This window comes from Schistocerca piceifrons, chromosome 2 (assembly GCF_021461385.2).
Source record: "Schistocerca piceifrons isolate TAMUIC-IGC-003096 chromosome 2, iqSchPice1.1, whole genome shotgun sequence".
Taxonomy (NCBI): Eukaryota; Metazoa; Arthropoda; class Insecta; order Orthoptera; family Acrididae; genus Schistocerca; species Schistocerca piceifrons.
Genome location: NC_060139.1, coordinates 621823236 through 621844426, shown reverse-complemented (window position 1 = coordinate 621844426; position 21191 = coordinate 621823236). Strand labels below are relative to the sequence as shown.

The 21191-nt window shown below is 37.5% G+C and overlaps 1 protein-coding gene across 1 annotated transcript in view; it reads right to left on the bottom strand.

The window, feature by feature from the left end:
- LOC124775040 (cullin-3) overlaps nt 1-21191 on the bottom strand; it is a 259802-nt gene that overhangs the window by 114243 nt on the left and 124368 nt on the right. The window contains exons 3-6 of the mRNA XM_047249818.1: nt 17062-17247; nt 15057-15260; nt 11351-11530; nt 10469-10663 (exon numbers count right to left, since the gene is read on the bottom strand). Coding sequence (XP_047105774.1) covers nt 10469-10663; nt 11351-11530; nt 15057-15260; nt 17062-17247 — 765 coding nt within the window. The remainder of the gene's footprint in view (nt 1-10468; nt 10664-11350; nt 11531-15056; nt 15261-17061; nt 17248-21191) is intronic.

The window sequence follows — 21191 nt, the reverse complement described above, 5'->3', positions numbered from 1 at the left end:
AAGTTTGCTTTCCCTAACGTATCTCCTTAGTCGTAGCGTCAGTATCGCCTCACATTTTCCTACATTTCTCTAAAATCCAAAATTATCTTCCTGAAAGTCTGCTTCTACCAGTTTTTCCATTGCTCTGTAAATAATCCACATTAGTATTTTGCAACCATGACTTATTAAACTAACGGATTTTCACACCTGACAGCAACTGCTTTCTTTGAAATTGGAATTATTATATTCTTCTTAAAGTTTAAGGATATTTCACCTGTCTCTTACATCTTGCGCACCAGATGGAAGAGTTCTGTCATGGTTGGCTACCCAAAGGTTATCAGCAGTTCTGACGAGATTTCGTCCAATCCAGAGGCCTTATTTTGAGTTAGGTCATTTAATGCTTCGTCAAATTATTCTTGAAGTATCATACCTCCCATTTCTATAATATCGCGTTCAAGTCCATCTCTTGTGTATATCACCTACATACTCCTTCCACCTTTCAGCTTTCCCTTCTTTGCTTAGTACCGGTTTGCCATCTGAGCTCTTGATATTCATACAGCACTTTTCTTTGTTCTAACTGTCTCTCTGATTTTCCTGTAGGCATTATCCACCCTCCAACCCCCCCCCCCCCCCTCTCCGCAGTGAAATATTCTTCTAAATCCTTACATTTGTCCTCTAACCATCCCCACTTAGCCATTTTGTACTTCCTGTCAATCCCATTTTTTAGGTGTTTGTATTCCTTTTACCTGATTCATTCGATGCTTTCTTTTTCCCCCCACCCCTTTCATCAATTTAATTCAATATCTTCTGTGTTATCCATGGATTTTGTCATTTTACCTATTTGATCCGCTGCTGCCTTCACCATTTCATCCCTCAAAGCTACCCACTGATCATCATTCCTTTCCCCTGTTCTTGTCAACCGTTGCCTAATGCTATCTCTGAAACTCTCATTCTTTCAACTTATCCAGGTCCCATCTCCTTTATTTTGTACCTTTTCACAATCTCTTCAGTTTCGATATGTGGTTCATAACCAATAAATTGCACTTAGAGTCTACATTTATCCCTGGAAATGTATTAAAATTTAAAATCCGATTCAAAAACCTTTGTCTTGCCAGTATATTCAATTTGAAACTTTCCTATGTCTCCAGGTCTCTTCCATGTATCAACCTCCTTTCATGATTCTTAAACCAAGTGTTAGTGATGATTAATTATGCTCTGTGCAAACTGCTGCCTGGCAATTTCCTCTTTCATTCCTTTCTCCTAGTTCGTATTCACTTACTATTTTTCGTTCTCTTCCTTTTCCTATTATCAAATTCCAGTACCCCATCGCAATTACATTTTTGTCTCCCAGAACTGTCTGAATAATCTCATCACACATTTCTTCAAGCCCTTCTTCATCTGCGGAGCTAGCTGCCACATAAACTAGTACTACTGTGATAAGTGTGGGCTTTGTGCCTATCTTGGCAACAACAATGCATTCACTAAGCTGTCCATAGTAGCTTACCCACTTTCCTATTTTCTTATTCATTATTAATCCTTCTCCTAAATTACCCCTATGTAACTTCGTATTTATAATCCTGTATCCACCTGATCAGAAATCCTGTTCCTCCTGCTACCAAACTTCACTAATTTCCAATACATCTAACTTCAACCTAACCATTTCCCTTTTTACATTTTCTAATGTACCTGCCTAATTAAGGGATCTGACATTCCACGCTTCAACCCACAGAATGCCAGTTTTCTTTCTCCTGATAACGATGTTCTTCTGAGTAGTCCTCGCCCGGAGATCTGAATGGGGGACTACTTTACCTTAAGAATATTTTACCCAAGAGGACGGCATCATTAGTTAAGCATTCAGGGGAGCTGCATGCCCCTGGAAAAATCCTGGGTGTCGCTTCCCCTTGCTGCCAGCCTTTCGCAGTACCAGTACGTCAAGGTGTTTTGGTTAGAGTTACAAGGAAAGATCACTCAATCATCCAAACTGTTGCCCCTGCAACTGTGCTGAAAAGGCTGCTGCCCTCTTTGGGAACCACGTTTGTCTGACTGCTCAACAAATAAACCCCTCCCCCAAATCCCACCCCCCCCCCCCCCCACACTGAGGTTTGCACATACGGTACAGCTATCTGTTTCGCTGAGGTACACAAGCCACCCCTCTGAAAGCAGCAAGGGCCATGGTTAAAGTGTCAAATATGTGATGGTAAATGATGTTTCGAGAACATGCAAATAAAAAAACAAAATGGTTAAAAGCAACATAATGTTCCAGTAACCTGTCATTTAAACAATCTGGACAAAATCTTTTCAATGGGTTAAACCGGAACACAGGAACCAGGCCTGGCACCAAGACCAACTTCGCAAGATAAGTACCATTTATCTGCAAATATAGTTCATTTGCTCTTCTACATGTTTTAATGTTGTTTAAACTATGAGATAGTTATTACTATGTAATAATTGTGCTTTGTAATGTCCGGACATATAAGTAAGGGTGTGCATAGAATATAGACATCTACAGAATGAGACTGACATAGTGGCAAAGCAGGAATGGCTAGAGAAGGAATGCAAACATACGGGGAAAAATAGATGTTTCTTATAGGACAATTAAAAAGACCTTTTGTAATGGTACTTTGACTTCCGCAAAGTTATAATTTACGATAGCGCACGCAGAAGAGCGCTGCGCCAGTGACCGATTTTATAAATAATTTTGTTCTTTTTTTTTACTTTTGCGTAGTTTTTTTTGTTTTTAAGAACTAATGGAGGTCTCTCTCTCTTGTCTTGATACGAAAGATGTGTATTTTTCCGTCGTGTTGAATGTGCTTTTGGTGAAAATTAAAATTACATAACAAAGCGATGTTGTTTCAATAGCTAATGAGGAGAAGATAATAAAAGGTAACACTACAATTTGCGTCCTGGTGACAGGACTTGCAATCTTCGGATTTGATACAAGTGCAGTTTGGATTTGATACAAGTGCAGTTATTATAAATTTTGGACATTTTATCTAATTTTAACCACTTAATAGCATCAGAAAATGAATTTGGCCTAAGTCTCATTCATTTCAATTGTAATGTTACGTGCATGAAATTTACAACAATATTGTTTTCCCTGTTATTAATTTGTGTTAATTTTCATTTTCATGCTGAGGAAATTAATTTGGTAAAAAAAAGGGGGGGAAAGGATAACGTTCCATAAAATAATTTGCACGGACGCGAAAGAAAAATTTTGGATTGAAAACTGTATATTTGATGCTACATTTGCAACATAAGACTGAAAAAAATTGGTGAGTACAGAAATTTACATTTTTTTTTTCCAGTTTCAAACAGCCATCTGTACTTCCTTTATTCCGATCCATTTATTTCGAAATTATTTTTTCAAATTGTAGTTAAAATTGATTTACTACTATTATTGGAAATGGTACGTGAAGAGCATATTCACAGTCATTTATTTGTGAGAGGGAAATTTCAGTACCAGTTTAATAATTCAATTTCTAATTATAAATCATATAGTAATATCTATTTCCATAAGAGAAATTTCAGATTTCAACATATCATATTTAAAAAAAATTTTTTTTTACCATTGGAAAATTTTATTTGCAATTAATTATGAAAATCGCAAAATGGACGCTAGACGCGTAGAAATTGTTTCCGCGGACGAGCTTAGTGAAAGTGACACATTGCAAAACATGTCCGACAGTCAAATGAATATTGAACTTAATAGGGAGGATGTTCAAGACATAATTTTACCGGATCGATTAAGACAACAACCCCTATATTTAAACAGATATACAGGCAAATGGAGAGAGTACTACGTGACAAAATGTGACATTGACAACGTCAACTTCAGAACCAGACATCAATCAGACACGAAAAAATGACGAAACTAAGACACAGGACTCTGACATGCTCAACCAGATTCTGAAGTTACTTGGTGACCAAAACAGAAAATTTGACAAAAGATTTGATGCTTTAGACGAGAAAAATGAAAATTTAAAACGTGACATTGGGAAATTTGACACTAAATTCGATGAACTGACACGGGACATAAAACAAAATTTTGAAAAACAATCGAGACAAATTGCCGACTTGACAGAAACCACCAGTAGTCTTGGAAGGAAATTTACTGACTTATCAGACAAGGTTACGAGACAAGAAAAGGTATTTGTGGAATTCAGTGACGAGACAAAAACTGACTTACAACGATGTAATGAGAAATTGTTAACAGTAGTTTTTGAACAACAGAAAACCAGTACCCAAGTTGACGAATTACGACACACACAATTCCGTAAAAACAAACCAAGAACACTTAGACCTGACAATTACAGACCTTTCAAACAGATTAAATGATGTAATATTGGAGCAGAAATCCTTACAGGAAAAGTTAGAAAAGCTTGAAGACAGAGCAGATGTAGTATCTTTAAAGAATGACACAACTCTAGCAGAAAAACTTGTACATGAACGCAAATTATGTGATGATTATTTAGATGAGAAGTTTGAGACAATGACACAGATCATTTTAGATAAGACAAAGGAACAAGTAAAGGGAGAAACAGATAATATTCAGAAAGAGGTACGTAAACTTAAAGAGAATGTAATACCAAGTTCGTCAGTGATACCAAAACCCATAACAGACAACCAAAACATAAATGAGAATCATAATAATGCTAGACCCAGCACACAGTCGAAAATAGAATTACCAATGAGTGACACAAATCCCAATGAACCATTTTCAATGCTACCACAAGAGCAAAATTACTATCGGACATCACCACATACTATGCACAGTTTGACACAAAATACAGGACCCATAATACCATCGGGAGTAGCTGATGAAACATTAGTACGACATGGATACTTTCAGACATTTTCATGTGATGAGAAAGACAAAGTGCATCCGATTGTTTTCATCCGCTCTTTTGATGGTATTTTCCCGAGACATTGGTTAGAAGCCGATAAAATTCGATATGTTACAAATTTGTTACGTGGAAGAGCAGCTAAGTGGGGAGCAGCAATTAAAAGACGATGTTTAACATTTGAACAGTTTGAACAAGCATTTCTTGAGGAATTCTGGTCGATCACAGAACAGCAAAGTTTAAAACGAGAAGTATACAATCCAGAAATTTACAACCCGAAGAAAGAGACTTTACGACAATACTTTGAACGCTACCTAGACAAAACATTATATTGGACAAAGCCAGCAGATTTACCAGATGTAATTAGAACACTTAAAAGCCACTTACCATTTCCTTACCGTGATAAATTAATAGGAATGTCCGAGGACAACATAAGGAATTTTTTCAGTTATGTTGATGAGATAGATGTTGTTTACAGAGATGAGATCAGGAATTTCAATCAATTGTACCCAATCCATCCAAGCAATTCGCGTATGCACAACAGAAATGACAGAGGCTATTGGAATCCGCCTCCGACACCACAACAAAACACTCAAAGAAACAATTCACACTACAGTGGGACAAATTCATTCAATATTAGGAGAAACAACTCGCAGCATTGGCAAGGAAACAGTAATTATTACTATAATGGTTATCCGAACAGTAATTACAATCAGAACAATAACAGTTATATTCAAAATAACAACAACAGAAGAAGGAACCGAAATTATAGAGATCAAAGAAGAGAGGGTAACAGGTACCATCCAGGATATTTTCAGAGAAACAACATCCAGCAACATCCAAACATGTATTGCAGGAATAACAGTAATGACAATACCAGTTACAGTCATGGGCGAAATCATGTATGGGGAAATCACAATGGACAACCGCCACGACACAAGCAATACAGCAACCCTCAATTTGTATCTAACGGAACTCCCGATGCGACGCGGGGTAATGTCAACAACCAAACAGCTGATACTTGGGTGACGCGCGACAGAAATGTAAATATTATTGAGTTGGGCAATGAACCCAACCCGCAGCAACAACCGAATTTGCCGGAAAACGAACGACGACCGAGCTAAGCGCTCGAGTTACGGTCAATAGGGAGCAGAGCGCAACGGAACCGACGATTTGTTTTCTCCGATATGATGACAGTAAGAAAATAGAAAAAGAATTATATCAGGATGTAGATTTTAATAGTACCAGTAAAACAAAGAATATTATTCAGGCTATAACACGAGTTATGATTGGTAGAACACATCCTAAACCCACAAAACTGAAACATTGAAACAGGAAATGGCAGATCTTATACTCTGGACCATACCAAATTGCAAATATTCCACACCCTGGCTGTTATTCATTAGAATATCCATTAACACATAAACCTAGAGGTCTACATCCACACAGACATTTGAAAAAGTACATACAGTAAAATGTTAGCTACTGAGGAGAAGATAATTAATATGATATACAGTTATGATGAGCCTACATTTAAGTTATACAGATACTTACAATCTAATGAATGCAGGTAAGTCTAGAAAGCAATGTGAACCATCCAATAGCTAATAAGATATTTGGTTATAAGAGGAGTTGCTATTGAGGCATATACACATTAGAGGAGGCAGAGAACTAAACAGAATTATTTTCTTTAGGAGGCATGTGATAATAGTAATGTTGATATGAGTGATGTGAGTGATTGAATGAGATGAGTGAATGTAATTTTAGTTTAATAAGAGGACAAATAGTAATACGGAGAGAGGTAAATGGTATATAAGATGAGAAAATGGTATTATTATTATTATTGTTGTTATTGAAGTAAAAAGTAAGTGGTGATGAATAAGAGGAAAATATATATATATAATGCTGAGGAATAAGTATATGTTATTTTGTGAAGAATGAATAATGGATAGGTGAGAATGTTATGAGTAACTGAGAATATGTTGAGAGGAGAGAAACTAGATTTGAACGCTATATCACATGTACTCGTGGAATACAGAATGAAAGTAGTGGAAAGAATATTATTTATTGAAAGATTGGTATGCCTGAGATAATAACTTATGTGATGTCATATATATTCTTATAACTAAAGGTGTAAGTATAGACTTATGTGGAAAGAATTACTTACAGCAGCCACTGTTGGAAATATACCAGAAGATTTAACTCTATAACACTTTAACACTAATCTAATGGGAACTTGTAATGAAATTTTTGGAGTTATGATTAGATTAGATTAGATTAGATTAGATTTACTTTCATTCCAATATGTAGGCTTGACACTTCAGATTGGAAGAATTATTTAAAAGAACATATTTAGCAGTCATCTAATGACATAATTAAAGCTCATCTACTGTACTGAACTAATGCGCCATTAAATAGAAAGGAGAATAAGGAGAAAACAAAACGTCAGTCCTCTGTTGCGGTTCATACTCTCATCCCTTAGAAAAATTTATACATGTTGATGAAATATTTGACATTATATAATTCGTGATCATCTGACCGTATGGAGAGACATACACACATATTTATTTATGAATAGAATTTTACAGGTACCACAAGGTAAATACAGAATGGATATACAGCATGGAACGCAGCAGCAATTATCTAAGAAGATTTATTTATTTATTTATTAAGTAAAACATTTATTTATATTGCTTGATACTCATGAAAGGAAGGAGATGAACTATACAAACTTTATAGGAAAATGATTGACTTGAATATACTTACCACACTGATGTACATACTAGAGGGGCACCACTCTTAGAAACGGTAATAGAGGGGTACCACTCTTAGAAACAGGAATAGTGGGGACACCACACTTAGAAACGGTATTAGGTATAGGAACTTTTACGTTATATTAAGTTAACATGTATTTTATTTATCATATTTTATTTTGTGTAGTCCACTGTAGGGGATGACTTTACTAGTAGGCCTATTTATGAAGTAGTTAGCAACCATCCCATGAAGCTATCCTCCTACAGGGGGCTGTCTTGAAGCTTGAAATATGTGTAAATTTTATTCCAGGGTGCAAGATGAACTTTAAGTTGAATATTCTAGCGAGTTGCCACAATTATCTTCAAATGTTGCAAGTGTAACGGGGAAATAAAATAAAAAAAAATTAAAAAAAAAAAGAGAGAGAGAGCTAACAAATAAAATAAATAAAATGTATGTTTCAATCTGAATGTAATGTAATTCACATGTCAGCACAATGATATTGAATGTAACGTAAAAAATTTACTATATTTTTCATTTAATTCTGTATATGTAGTATATGACAACAATGTAACGATCTCATGTAATGATTAATTGTAAATATTTGTATATTTATGTACTTACTATATCAAGAAACGTATTTTAAGGAGATGTTAACGAGCTGCAAAGGACTTGTGCATGTAGCACAAGATTCATATAAATGGAACTGAAAATGCAAAGAAGAAACCAACGTGATGAAACACTGGTCAAGCAATATTTACGTAGTGTCAATATGCTTTGAAGTGTATGGTGTTGTGGAAGCCGGCAGGTCTTCAGGTTGGTGTAAAAGACAAGCTCATCACCTGTCGTAGGCAGTGAGGTGTTTCCTGTGCCCTCATTCACCATTTATACCCCGGTAGACGCCACCAAAATTCGGCTGCTGGAGATCACAATTTCGTGTTGACACATTGAACAAACTTTGGATTTTCTTCAAGTCACACGCACGAGATCCAGGCAGTACATACACACTCAGAATCCGATACTACGTTTAAAGACATTGCAGCAATATAATAGAAACATTTATTGTTCGAATTAATTCCATTGTAAACACGAATCATGTGAACTGAATTCAAAAGCTGTGCTAAGCAACGATAATACGCTGCAATTCAAAGACATTAATGTTACGACTCCTAAAGAAGATACACACCAAAAAGACTATATACAAAGACTGATATGCAAAGAGCATTATGCTCAGAAATATTTTTTGTAATACGTAAATTTCTTATTTTCTCATGTTGTTGTTGTTGTGGTCTTCAGTCCTGAGACTGGTTTGATGCAGCTCTCCATGCTACTCTATCCTGTGCAAGCTTTTTCATCTCCCAGTACCTACTGCAACCTACATCCTTCTGAATCTGCTTAGTGTATTCATCTCGTGGTCTCCCCCTACGATTTTTACCCTCCACGCTGCCCTCCAATACTAAATTGGTGATCCCTTGATGCCTCAGAACATGTCCTACCAACCGATCCCTTCTTCTGGTCAGGTTGTGCCACAAACTTCTCTTCTCCCCAATCCTATTCAATACTTCCTCATTAGTTATGTGATCTACCCATCTAATCTTCAGCATTCTTCTGTAGCACCACATTTCGAAAGCTTCTATTCTCTTCTTGTCCAAACTATTTATCGTCCATGTTTCACTTCCATACATGGCTACACTCCATACAAATACTTTCAGAAATGACTTCCTGACACTTAAATCAATACTGGATGTTAACAAATTTCTCTTCTTCAGAAACACTTTCCTTGCCATTGCCAGTCTACATTTTATATCCTCTCTACTTCGACCGTCGTCAGTTATTTTGCTCCCTAAATAGCAAAACTCCTTTACTACTTTAAGTGTCTCATTTCCTAATCTAATCCCCTCAGCATCACCCGATTTAATTTGACTACATTCCATTATCCTCGTTTTGCTTTTGTTGATGTTCATCTTATATCCTCCTTTCAAGACACTGTCCATTCCGTTCAACTGCTCTTCCAAGTCCTTTGCTGTCTCTGACAGAATTACAATGTCATCGGCGAACCTCAAAGTTTTTATTTCTTCTCCATGAATTTTAATACCTACTCCGAATTTTTCTTTTGTTTCCTTTACTGCTTGCTCAATATACAGACTGAACAACATCGGGGAGAGGCTACAACCCTGTCTTACTCCCTTCCCAACCACTGCTTCCCTTTCATGTCCCTCGACTCTTATAACTGCTTATTTTCTCATATAGGTATGTATCTATGTAAATTTTCTATACTGCCACACTCGCTTGCGGAGTGTGTCAGTAGAGGAGTCATTGTAATGGTACTTTGACTTCCGCAAAGTTATGATTTACGATCGCGCACGCAAAAGAGCGCTGCGCCAGCGACCGATTTTATAAATAATTTTGTTCTTTTTTTTTTACTTTTGCGTAGTTTTTTTGTTTTTAAGAACTAATGGAGGTCTCTCTCTCTCTTGTCTTGATACGAAAGACCTGTATTTTTCCGTCATGTGTTGAATGTGCTTTTGGTGAAAATTAAAATTACATAACAAAGCGATGTTGTTTCAATAGCTAATGAGGAGAAGATGATAAAAGGTAACACTACACTTTGGAGAAGAGAGTAGCACCTGTATAAATAGTAAGAACACAGATGGCAAGTATGAACTAAAGAAGAATCTGACAGTGAGCAGACAAGCCTTAGTCACAGCAAAGTACCTAGTGTAGAAAATATCCTTCAAGAATTGTACATAACTATTCATTCCAGCTCGTAAGCAAGACAGCTGAAATACCATACACATTGCAAAGAATGTAACAATCCTAATTACAAGGAGGACTACAGTCTCATAATGAATGCTACTTGATTCACATAATGCTGCTAATTACTACTATCAACACACCTGCACAAAGTTAATGGCATTTGTTCCACCTTCTTCTTCTTGCACTAAAGCTTTGCCTTGCTCTCTGAGGTACTGGCTTACACAATCAGCCATTGTTTTCAGGCCATCAGTTACTCTGTTAAAGAGTTTATACATACATGCCAAATCTTCTGTCTTCTGGTTTTTCAACATATGGACAACACCAGAATTCTCCATCTGAAACGAAATAAGTACCAGTCAGCACACTGTGCATGTTCTCATTATGTGTGTTTGAAGATTAGAAGACTTGCAAGCTTTTGTTTCACATTTCTTCATGTTGTGTTTTTTAGGATATAGTGAAGCTAAATATATCTTATTTAATTCTGAAGAGACTGTAATGAATATATCTGGATCAGAATACCACAGTGACTAACACTGATTGCTTGCAGGGCACCTATTACTGCAATCACCAATCAGTGCACAAAGTCCGTCACATTATCTGTTCTCTTCATTGTAGCAGTACTGTGTACTGCTCTGTTCTCTAGGTGCCTCTTACTACTGTGTTATCACAGATGTTATTTGCGGCCAATAACTTTATTGTGATAAATATTCATTGTTTCTCTGTGCACCACGTTTAACTTATATACCAGAATGTCAAACTATTTGTGATACTGCAGCCTACAGAAAAGCACTAAGGCTATTCTGATGATCCAAAGGGGACTCAAAATGTATGTTAAAGAAGGATCACGTGAATAACTTGAGTACTAAATGGCTGTTGAAGCAGCAGCCTTATGCATGGTGGGAAATGGTGAATAAACTACTTCTGCCTTTTGAAGCTCTGCTATGCCCAACTATTAACACAAGTTTATTATTTTGATCCAGTTGTAGACCACAAAACTTCATACATTTCAGGTAACAACTTACTTCTACAATCGTCTTCATGTGTTTCTTTATCAGTTCTTCTTCAACGACTTCTACAATCCTGGTTTCTGTGGACTCATCAAGATAGTGTTTTGCTCTTTCTGCTTCTTCATTTATACGGGCTTCTACTTTTTTAATGTAAACAGATGCACTGTTTTCTGCAAGGAAGTTTTGGCTTTCCAACTAGAAAAAAGGAAAAACTGTGAATTACTTTTTTAATATTATAAATTTCATTCAGAAGCACATGTATTACCAATATCCAAGAAATGAGGGGGAAGGAGGGTGTGGGTGGAAAGGAAGGGATGCAATTTGCTCAACAAGTAATCATGCAGCCATCGATGGGAACAAAACCTACTCATCTATTTGTCATTACTCACACACTAGTCCCAAAGTCATCTGAGTTACTATGTGTGAACTGAATAAACGGCAAACTTTACAAAACTGTAACATGTAATTAAGAAATTGGCAGGTGAATGGGTCAACAAAGCTGAATAACTTCAGCATAGCACTTTAAAGTACAGCACTTTTAATTAAATGTTCACTTCTAATGGTGGAAGAAACAGGTCACAAAGTTGCTGGTCGTGAATGAGTATAGTATGTGGTTTTGATCTGTGCATACATGTCTGACTATGAGATACAAAGTAAATTTTAAACAAATTTAACTATTCTATTTTACCACTCCAAAACAGGTCGATAAAACAGTGATGCATCTACTTTGTATGTCAGTCAAGAAATAATGACATAAGAAAGGATTTAAAACTAAAATTCTTTTGTTATTTTTGGAGCGATTTGAATGGCCCAATGTCCAAAAGCTAAAGTTATTCTCAAACTACACATCTTGCCATGGTGAGATATAATTTATCTTATGTATTATTTTTGGAAGTATTTGAACTGCAGTGGAACAACTTTACAAGTAGGTTAAGTTTATTATGAGCCAAGTCAGTATTCACCGACTGCCTATAGTTCACAAAACATTTATATTGTAAAATCATTATTACTTCTCAGTTTTTTTCAGGTGTGCCATTATTTTTACAGGTGAAGAATAGATTCACAGTGTGTTAATTTACAGAGGATTTCATGAGAGCACACACAGTCAGCAGACCTGTTGTGGTCATTAAAGCAGGTCCAGAGTTTATGGCAATAGAAGGCTAGTGGCATTTACTACCTGTCTACAGCTCACGAATCTTGAGTTCCTAGTCATCAGTGGGTGATCCATTTGGGGGAGTACACAGAACAGCCAAGCGGTGAGACTTTTAGCATAGAAAAGGAAACAGTACTGCAAAAGCTTGGAACCCCATGTTTCCCACTCACATGCTCACAAAAGTTGTAGACCTTCTTGAATTGATGCACAATTTTTTAAAAGGTGTGTGTGTGTGTGTGTGTATATATATATATATATCAGGTCGATAGACACACAAACAAACACAAACATACACACAAAATTCTAGCTTTCGCAACCAATGGTTGCCTCGTCAGGAAAGAGGGAAGGAGAAGGAAAGACAAAAGGATATGGGTTTTAAGGGAGAGGGTAAGGAGTCATTCCAATCCCGGGAGCGGAAAGACTTACCTTAGGGGGAAAAAAAGGACAGGTATACACTCGCGCACACACACACATATCCATCCACACATACACAGACACAAGCAGACAGTCTGCTTGTGTCTGTGTATGTGTGGATGGATATGTGTGTGTGTGCGAGTGTATACCTGTCCTTTTTTCCCCCTAAGGTAAGTCTTTCCGCTCCCGGGATTGGAATGACTCCTTACCCTCTCCCTTAAAACCCATATCCTTTTGTCTTTCCTTCTCCTTCCCTCTTTCCTGACGAGGCAACCATTGGTTGCGAAAGCTAGAATTTTGTGTGTATGTTTGTGTGTCTATCGACCTGCCAGCGCTTTTGTTTGGTAAGTTTCATCATCTTTCTTTTTAGATATATTTTTCCCACGTGGAATGTTTCCCTCTATTATATATATATACTGACAGGATGTTCTATAGAATTTCATCAGAGTACACCAAAGGCAGCAGATTTATTATAAAAAAACCCAAGCTGCTGTAGTTCTTTGCAACAATGCAAAGGGACATTAATAGCAATATAATGTATGTTCTGTATATTTTTCATCAACAAATATCTCTCTGAAGCTTCCTTGCACATTAAAACGGTATGGAGGGCAAAGACTCTGTCAGGTCCTTTGCGTTTCACAGGCAAGTGCTCAACTGACTGAAGTACCCAAGCACAACTCACAACCCATCCTCATAGCTTTACTTCTGCCAGTACCTACCTCATCTATTACCTTTTGCACTCAACTGCAGAGTGACAAATTCATTCTGGCAGTATCTCGCTTTCAACATTACTGTAATCAAGGACCGAGTATTTCCAGTCACTTCTCCGTCAGTGATTATTATTATTATTATTATTATTATTATTATTATTATTATTATTATTATTATTATTTAGAATCTGTAGCAAATAATTTTCAGCACATATAACAATAAATTTTAACAGTGATGAAACTAACCTCAAGAAAATTCTAGTTAATGGTAGTACAGAAGTTAAAAATTATCTCCCATCTACGTTACACATACCACCACCGGAAGTGACAATGCAGTATGAAATATTAAGGCGTTCAATCTGCCACATTAACATGGTTTCTTGTCAGACCTCCAAAGTAATATATCACTTAATTTCATTGATTGAAAACACTTCCTTCTCAAAATAAAGTTGCCTGCCTCATTGCCTCCATCCACTTACTCTTATATGGCAGACAAGATGTAAACACATTTGGTTCCGAATGTTAGAAAACTTATACTTATCAGTATGTGCCTGATTTTGCAGCTTCTTGTTAGTAACAAGTTTTCTCTATTTTCAACTAAGTTAGAAAGTAGTACAAACATGACATCAAAAGTAAGCAGTGTAAAATTAATGTTAAGTGTAATTGAGATAAATTATTTTGAATTACTCAAAAATTTGTATCAGGGAATGTTGCACTGTTTTCTTCCATAATCACATAAAGAAGCTCCTTGTACAAACAGTAAGAGTTAGTTTCATAAATGGAATTTCTGTACTAGTGTAAATTAAGCAGAAAGAAACATAAAATGAATGACAATTTCAATCACAACTCTAGAGTTAAATGGAATTCAAAGTCTACTATTATATGATCTACCAGTATTAATAACATGAAAAGCATAATGCTGTTACTCGGAAAACTTATGAGATTCAAAGAACATGGAACTGAAAACAATAAAAACGTTATAGATTTACAGAAGAGTAAATAAATCTCATTCTCTCTCTCTCTCTCTCTCTCTCTCTCTCTCTCTCTCTCTCTCTCTCTCTGCACGTCTTTATGCACTCAGATGTTACAACATTCCACTTATTGAAAGCGTTTGATTTTAATTGCAAAGCTACAGAATGTCTCTCTTAATGCTTGTCCTTTCACAATGCACCTCCCATTATCCTCACCATCAGGTATGTCCCCGTCAACTTGGGATTTGAGTGATCTGCCCCTCCTACCCAACCTTACCAACCAACCAACCATTGTTTCCTTGTTGAAAAACAAACTAACAGTTGTGAGAGCTGTGATAGTTTTTGTATGTTTATATGTAAGTGTTGAATTTCACCAACTGAAGGTAAGTACAGCTTAGCCTTTTGTCTCTTTTTTTGTAATACAAGTATTCTCAAAGGAATTTTCATTTTGATAAGAATATATTTTTACAAACCCGATAAAATTCTGCAGATTGCTGAAGAAAGGGTCTTTCAAAGTCTTCTTCATAAACCGACCTGCTATTAATGCCCAGGACCATTAACATTTGACATGCATTTTTAATTGCAATTCTATCCACTACTTCTCCTCTCCTCTCTCGCATTACCATATCCAACAACGTATCTCTTAAATGGTCTCTTATGCAACCATATCGAACAACCTGAAAAATAAGAACATTTATTACGTCACATTTAATTAACTAATTGGGACAAACAAATAGAATATAAAGTTTTCAATCTCTTACAAAGAAAAGTCGTTGTTCAACTGATATTCCTGGATATTTTTGCAAGATTGCCATTACTTACACAAAACAAATGTGATTCATGAAGTACAATTTCAAGAAATCCACAACCACGTAACAACGTACGTTCAAATGCACGGCAATAATGTCAAAAAGTACAATGACTGAGAAAAGAAATGCAGCATCAAGAAGGATAGGACGACACAAAATGAAACTTCACTGGCTGTGAGGGTATGTGATGCTATTTTGCTGATTATAAAACCTAGTCAAATTTACAAAGAACTTCACAGTGTGAGCCCACTGTCAATATGACATAGCACACTCTTTGGCCTGTATGCAAGCAGTGATTCAGTTAGGAAAAGGCGCCAGCGCCACTGTATCCTCTCCTGCGGCAAGTTCGCACACAACTGTTATAATTGGTTCTTAATGTCTTTGATACTGGCATTAGAATGGATTTCATGTCCAACAATGCCCTAAATATGTTCTTGCAAGGACAGATCTGGGGGATCATATTGGAATATGGAGTAGTTCAACATACACAGATGGCTGACAGACACATTCCATGTGTGGACAATCATTATCCTGTTGAGAAATTGTACCACATACTGCTGCATGAGACTTAGTGCATGAAGACCTGGGATGTCTGTGACATACCACTGTTTCATCAATCACTACCAGTTGTGACCTGAAATCATACCCCATGGCTCCCCACACAATGACACCAGGAGTAACACCTCTGTTTCTCTCCAAAAGATTGAAGAATGGGACCTCTCCCCACCACAGTCATTGTTAACAGTCATCCATGGTAGTACAGAACTGCAATTCATCACTGAACACAATATGATGCCTTTCATCAGCAGCCCAAGCTTCTCAGTTATGACATTGTCCCAGATTCAGCCATATGTTTGTGGTGTTACAGCCTATGCATAGGTATGGTAATTCCCTAGTCCAGCTGCTTCCCATCTCTGACCGATGATGTGAGATGACAAAGAATGTTGCAGGGTGTCCATTACTTACATTCAGATAGCAGGTGCAGATGTGAAGGTGTTACGATATGCTTGGTGCATAATACAGTGTTCCTCCCTTGTGGTAGTCAGACACAATCAAATGAAAACCTGACAACCAGCACGACTATGCACACGTTCCCACGCAATCCAACATCAGGACACTGTCACATGCAAATGCCTTACAAATGCGGATACTGCAAAATTTGAGCAGACGGCCAAACAAATAACCACAATGAGGCAACTTTCAAGCTCCATAAGGTGCTGATAATTCTGCAACTCCACATTTGTCACAACGATTACTCAACATTTGGCACTGTTAACACTCCTTGTATACCCTACCACACCTGGTAACAACACTAACAATTCTGGTTATCGTTCTACCTGTCAGACAGGATTGCAACTTTAATCATTTACATACCCATTAATGGTGTGCATGTGTACGAAGTAACATTAAAATATGACCATTTGCTACGGGTAGTTTACTTTTTTTGTCATGCAGTATTTGTGCTATAATTTCCAAACCTGAAATTAAGTAGGCATTCTTCATCTACCTTTCATACACCTATATTAAAGACCTACGACTGAGTTCCTGTATTGTTAACCACAAAAACTAGCTGTGTGTCAAATTTCTCAACAGATATGATCAGAGCCATGGTAGCAGAAATACAAACCTAAGTACCCAAATATTTGGTTCTCATAATCATAGAACTTACCTGATCACGAAATATGATGAGTCCAAGATTATATACATTATCAACATCATTCTGTTGGACATACACCCTGTCCATGTACATCAGAATGTCTCTAATCATTACCATAGATGTCTGATGATCATTCCATGCTTGATTCAATGTCTGGAGAAAATTATTATGCAGTGCATTAAGAACATCTTCCCTGACCTATAAAGAAACAAAAGGTTCATGTTCAGAGGAGTCTCATTAACAAATTACAAATTATTTCAACTGTATGACAACACATTTCTTTATGAAATGGCTCACATAACTAAACTCTGTTCAAGACATTAAGTTAGGTTAGATTAGATTAGCTTAAAAACACACACACACACACACACACACACACACACACACCAAAAAAAATCTGTTTAGCTGACACTGCAGATCTAATGATTGTATCATCCGTACAGTTTACAGTTATGAGGAGTTTGTATTTTCCAGGCACATGTAATTGGTTTGAAATCCTCAAATTGGCAATGACCTGAGGATACAATCCAATCGAAGCCCCAAACTGAAGTGGGAGGGGGGGGGGGGGGAGAGAGAGAGAGAGAGAGAGAGAGAGAGAGAGAGAGAGAGAGAGAGAGAGACTGAGGGACTGTTTAATTAATGTTGTTTAAATCATGAACTATGGACCTTGACGTTGGTGGGGAGGCTTGCGTGCCTCAGCGATACAGATAGCCGTACCGTAGGTACAACCACAATGGAGGGGTATCTGTTGAGAGGCCAGACAAACGTGTGGTTCCTGAAGAGGGGCAGCAGCCTTTTCAGTAGTTGCAAGGGCAACAGTCTGGATGATTGGCTGATCTGGCCTTGTAACAATAACCAAACCGGCCTTGCTGTGCTGGTACTGCGAACGGCTGAAAGCAAGGGGAAACTACGGCCGCAATTTTTCCCGAGGGCATGCAGCTTTACTGTATGATTAAATGATGATGGCGTCCTCTTGGGTAAAATATTCCGGAGGTAAAATAGTCCCCCATTCGGATCTCCGGGCGGGGACTACTCAAGAGGATGTCGTTATCAGGAGAAAGAAAACTGGCGTTCTACGGATCACAGCGTGGAATGTCAGGTCCCTTGATCGGGCAGGTAGGTTAGAAAATTTGAAAAGGGAAATGGATAGGTTAAAGTTAGATATAGTGGGAATTAGTGAAGTTCGGTGGCAGGAGGAACAAGACTTCTGGTCAGGTGACTACAGGGTTATAAACACAAAGTCAAATAGGGGTCATGCAGGAGTAGGTTTAATAATGAATAGGAAAATAGGAATGCGGGTAAGCTACTACAAACAGCTTAGTGAACGCATTATTGCGGCCAAGATAGATACGAAGCCCACACCTACTACAGTAGTACAAGTTTATATGCCAACTAGCTCTGCAGATGACGAAGAAATTGAAGAAATGTATGATGAAATAAAAGAAATTATTCAGATAGTGAAGGGAGACGAAAATTTAATAGTCATGGGTGACTGGAATTCGAGTGTAGGAAAAGGGAGAGAAGGAAACGTAGTAGGTGAATATGGATTGGGGCTAAGAAATGAAAGAGGAAACCGCCTGGTAGAATTTTGCACAGAGCACAACTTAATCATAGCTAACACTTGGTTTAAGCATCATGATAGAAGGATGTATACATGGAAGAATCCTGGAGATACTAAAAGGTATCAGATAGATTATATAATGGTAAGACAGAGATTTAGGAACCAGGTTTTAAACTGTAAGACATTTCCAGGGGCAGATGCGGACTCTGACCACAATCTATTGGTTATGACCTGTAGATTAAAACTGAAGAAACTGCAAAAAGGTGGGAATTTAAGGAGATGAGACCTGGATAAACTGAAAGAACCAGAGGTTGTACAGAGTTTCAGGGAGAGCATAAGGGAACAATTGACAGGAATGGGGGAAAGAAATACAGTAGAAGAAGAATGGGTAGCTTTGAGGGATGAAGTAGTGAAGGCAGCAGAAGATAAGTAGGTAAAAAGACGAGGGCTAGTAGAAATCCTTGGGTAACAGAAGAAATATTGAATTTAATTGATGAAAGGAGAAAATATAAAAATGCAGTAAATGAAGCAGGCAAAAAGGAATACAAACGTCTCAAAAATGAGATTGACAGGAAGTGCAAAATGGCTAAGCAGGGATGGCTAGAGGACAAATGTAAGGATGTAGAGGCTTATCTCACTAGGGGTAAGATAGATACTGCCTACAAGAAAATTAAAGAGACCTTTGGAGATAAGAGAACCACTTGGATGAACATCAAGAGCTCAGATGGAAACCCAGTTCTAAGCAAAGAAGGGAAAGCAGATAGGTGGATGGAGTATATAGAGGGTCTATACAAGGGAGATGTACTTGAGGACAATATTATGGAAACGGAAGAGGATATAGATGAAGATGAAATGGGAGATACGATACTGCGTGAAGAGTTTGACAGAGCACTGAAAGACCTGAGTCGAAACAAGGCCCCCGGAGTAGACAACATTCCATTGGAACTACTGACGGCCTTGGGAGAGCCAGTCCTGACAAAACTCTACCATCTGTTGAGCAAGATGTATGAAACAGGCGAAATACCCTCAGACTTCAAGAAGAATATAATAATTCCAATCCCAAAGAAAGCAGGTGTTGACAGATGTGAGAATTACCGAACAATCAGTTTAATAAGCCACAGCTGCAAAATACTAACACGAATTCTTTACAGACGAATGGAAAAACTAGTAGAAGCCGACCTCGGGGAAGATCAGTTTGGATTCCGTAGAAATACTGGAACACGTGAGGCAATTCTGACACTACGACTTATCTTAGAAGAAAGATTAAGGAAAGGCAAACCTACGTTTCTAGCATTTGTAGACTTAGAGAAAGCTTTTGACAATGTTGACTGGAATACTCTCTTTCAAATTCTAAAGGTGGCAGGGGTAAAATACAGGGAGCGAAAGGCTATTTACAATTTGTACAGAAACCAGATGGCAGTTATAAGAGTCGAGGGACATGAAAGGGAAGCAGTGGTTGGGAAGGGAGTAAGACAGGGTTGTAGCCTCTCCCCGATGTTATTCAATCTGTATATTGAGCAAGCAGTAAAGGAAACAAAAGAAAAATTCGGAGTAGGTATTAAAATCCATGGAGAAGAAATAAAAACTTTGAGGTTCGCTGATGACATTGTAATTCTGTCAGAGACAGCAAAGGACTTGGAAGATCAGTTGAACGGAATGGATGGTGTCTTGAAGGGAGGATATAAGATGAACATCAACAAAATCAAAACGAGGATAATGGAATGTAGTCTAATTAAATCGGGTGATGTTGAGGGTATTAGATTAGGAAATGAGAGACTTAAAGTAGTAAAGGAGTTTTGCTATTTGGGGAGCAAAATAACTGATGATGGTCGAAGTAGAAAGGATATAAAATGTAGACTGGCAATGGCAAGGAAAGCGTTTCTGAAGAAGAGAAATTTGTTAACATCGAGTATAGATTTAAGTGTCAGGAAGTCATTTCTGAAAGTATTTGTATGGAGTGTAGCCCTGTATGGAAGTGAAACATGGACGGTAAATAGTTTGGACAAGAAGAGAATAGAAGCTTTCGAAATGTGGTGCTACAGAAGAATGCTGAAGATTAGATGGGTAGATCACGTAACTAATGAGGAGGTACTGAATAGGATTGGGGAGAAGAGGAGTTTGTGGCACAACTTGACCAGAAGAAGGGATCGGTTGGTAGGACATGTTCTGAGGCATCAAGGTATCACCAATTTAGTATTGGAGGGCAGCGTGGAGGGTAAAAATCGTAGGGGGAGACCAAGAGATGAATACACTAAGCAGATTCAGAAGGATGTAGGTTGCAGTAGGTACTGGGAGATGATGAAGCTTGCACAGGATAGAGTAGCATGGAGAGCTGCATCAAACCAGTCTCAGGACTGGAGACCACAACAACAACAAATCAAAACACTGATTGCTTAGTAATTTTTCCAAATAAAGTAAGGCATGCTCCTAGTATGATCAATGTAGCTACATACGAATATGCAACTACTGCCAGTAAGTACTGTACTGAGGAAGGTTTCTAATGATGATGGATGACTTGCACACATTAAAAATATTTTGGAATTTTTGACCTAAGCAGAAGGTGTCCTAGTCCTATTATTCG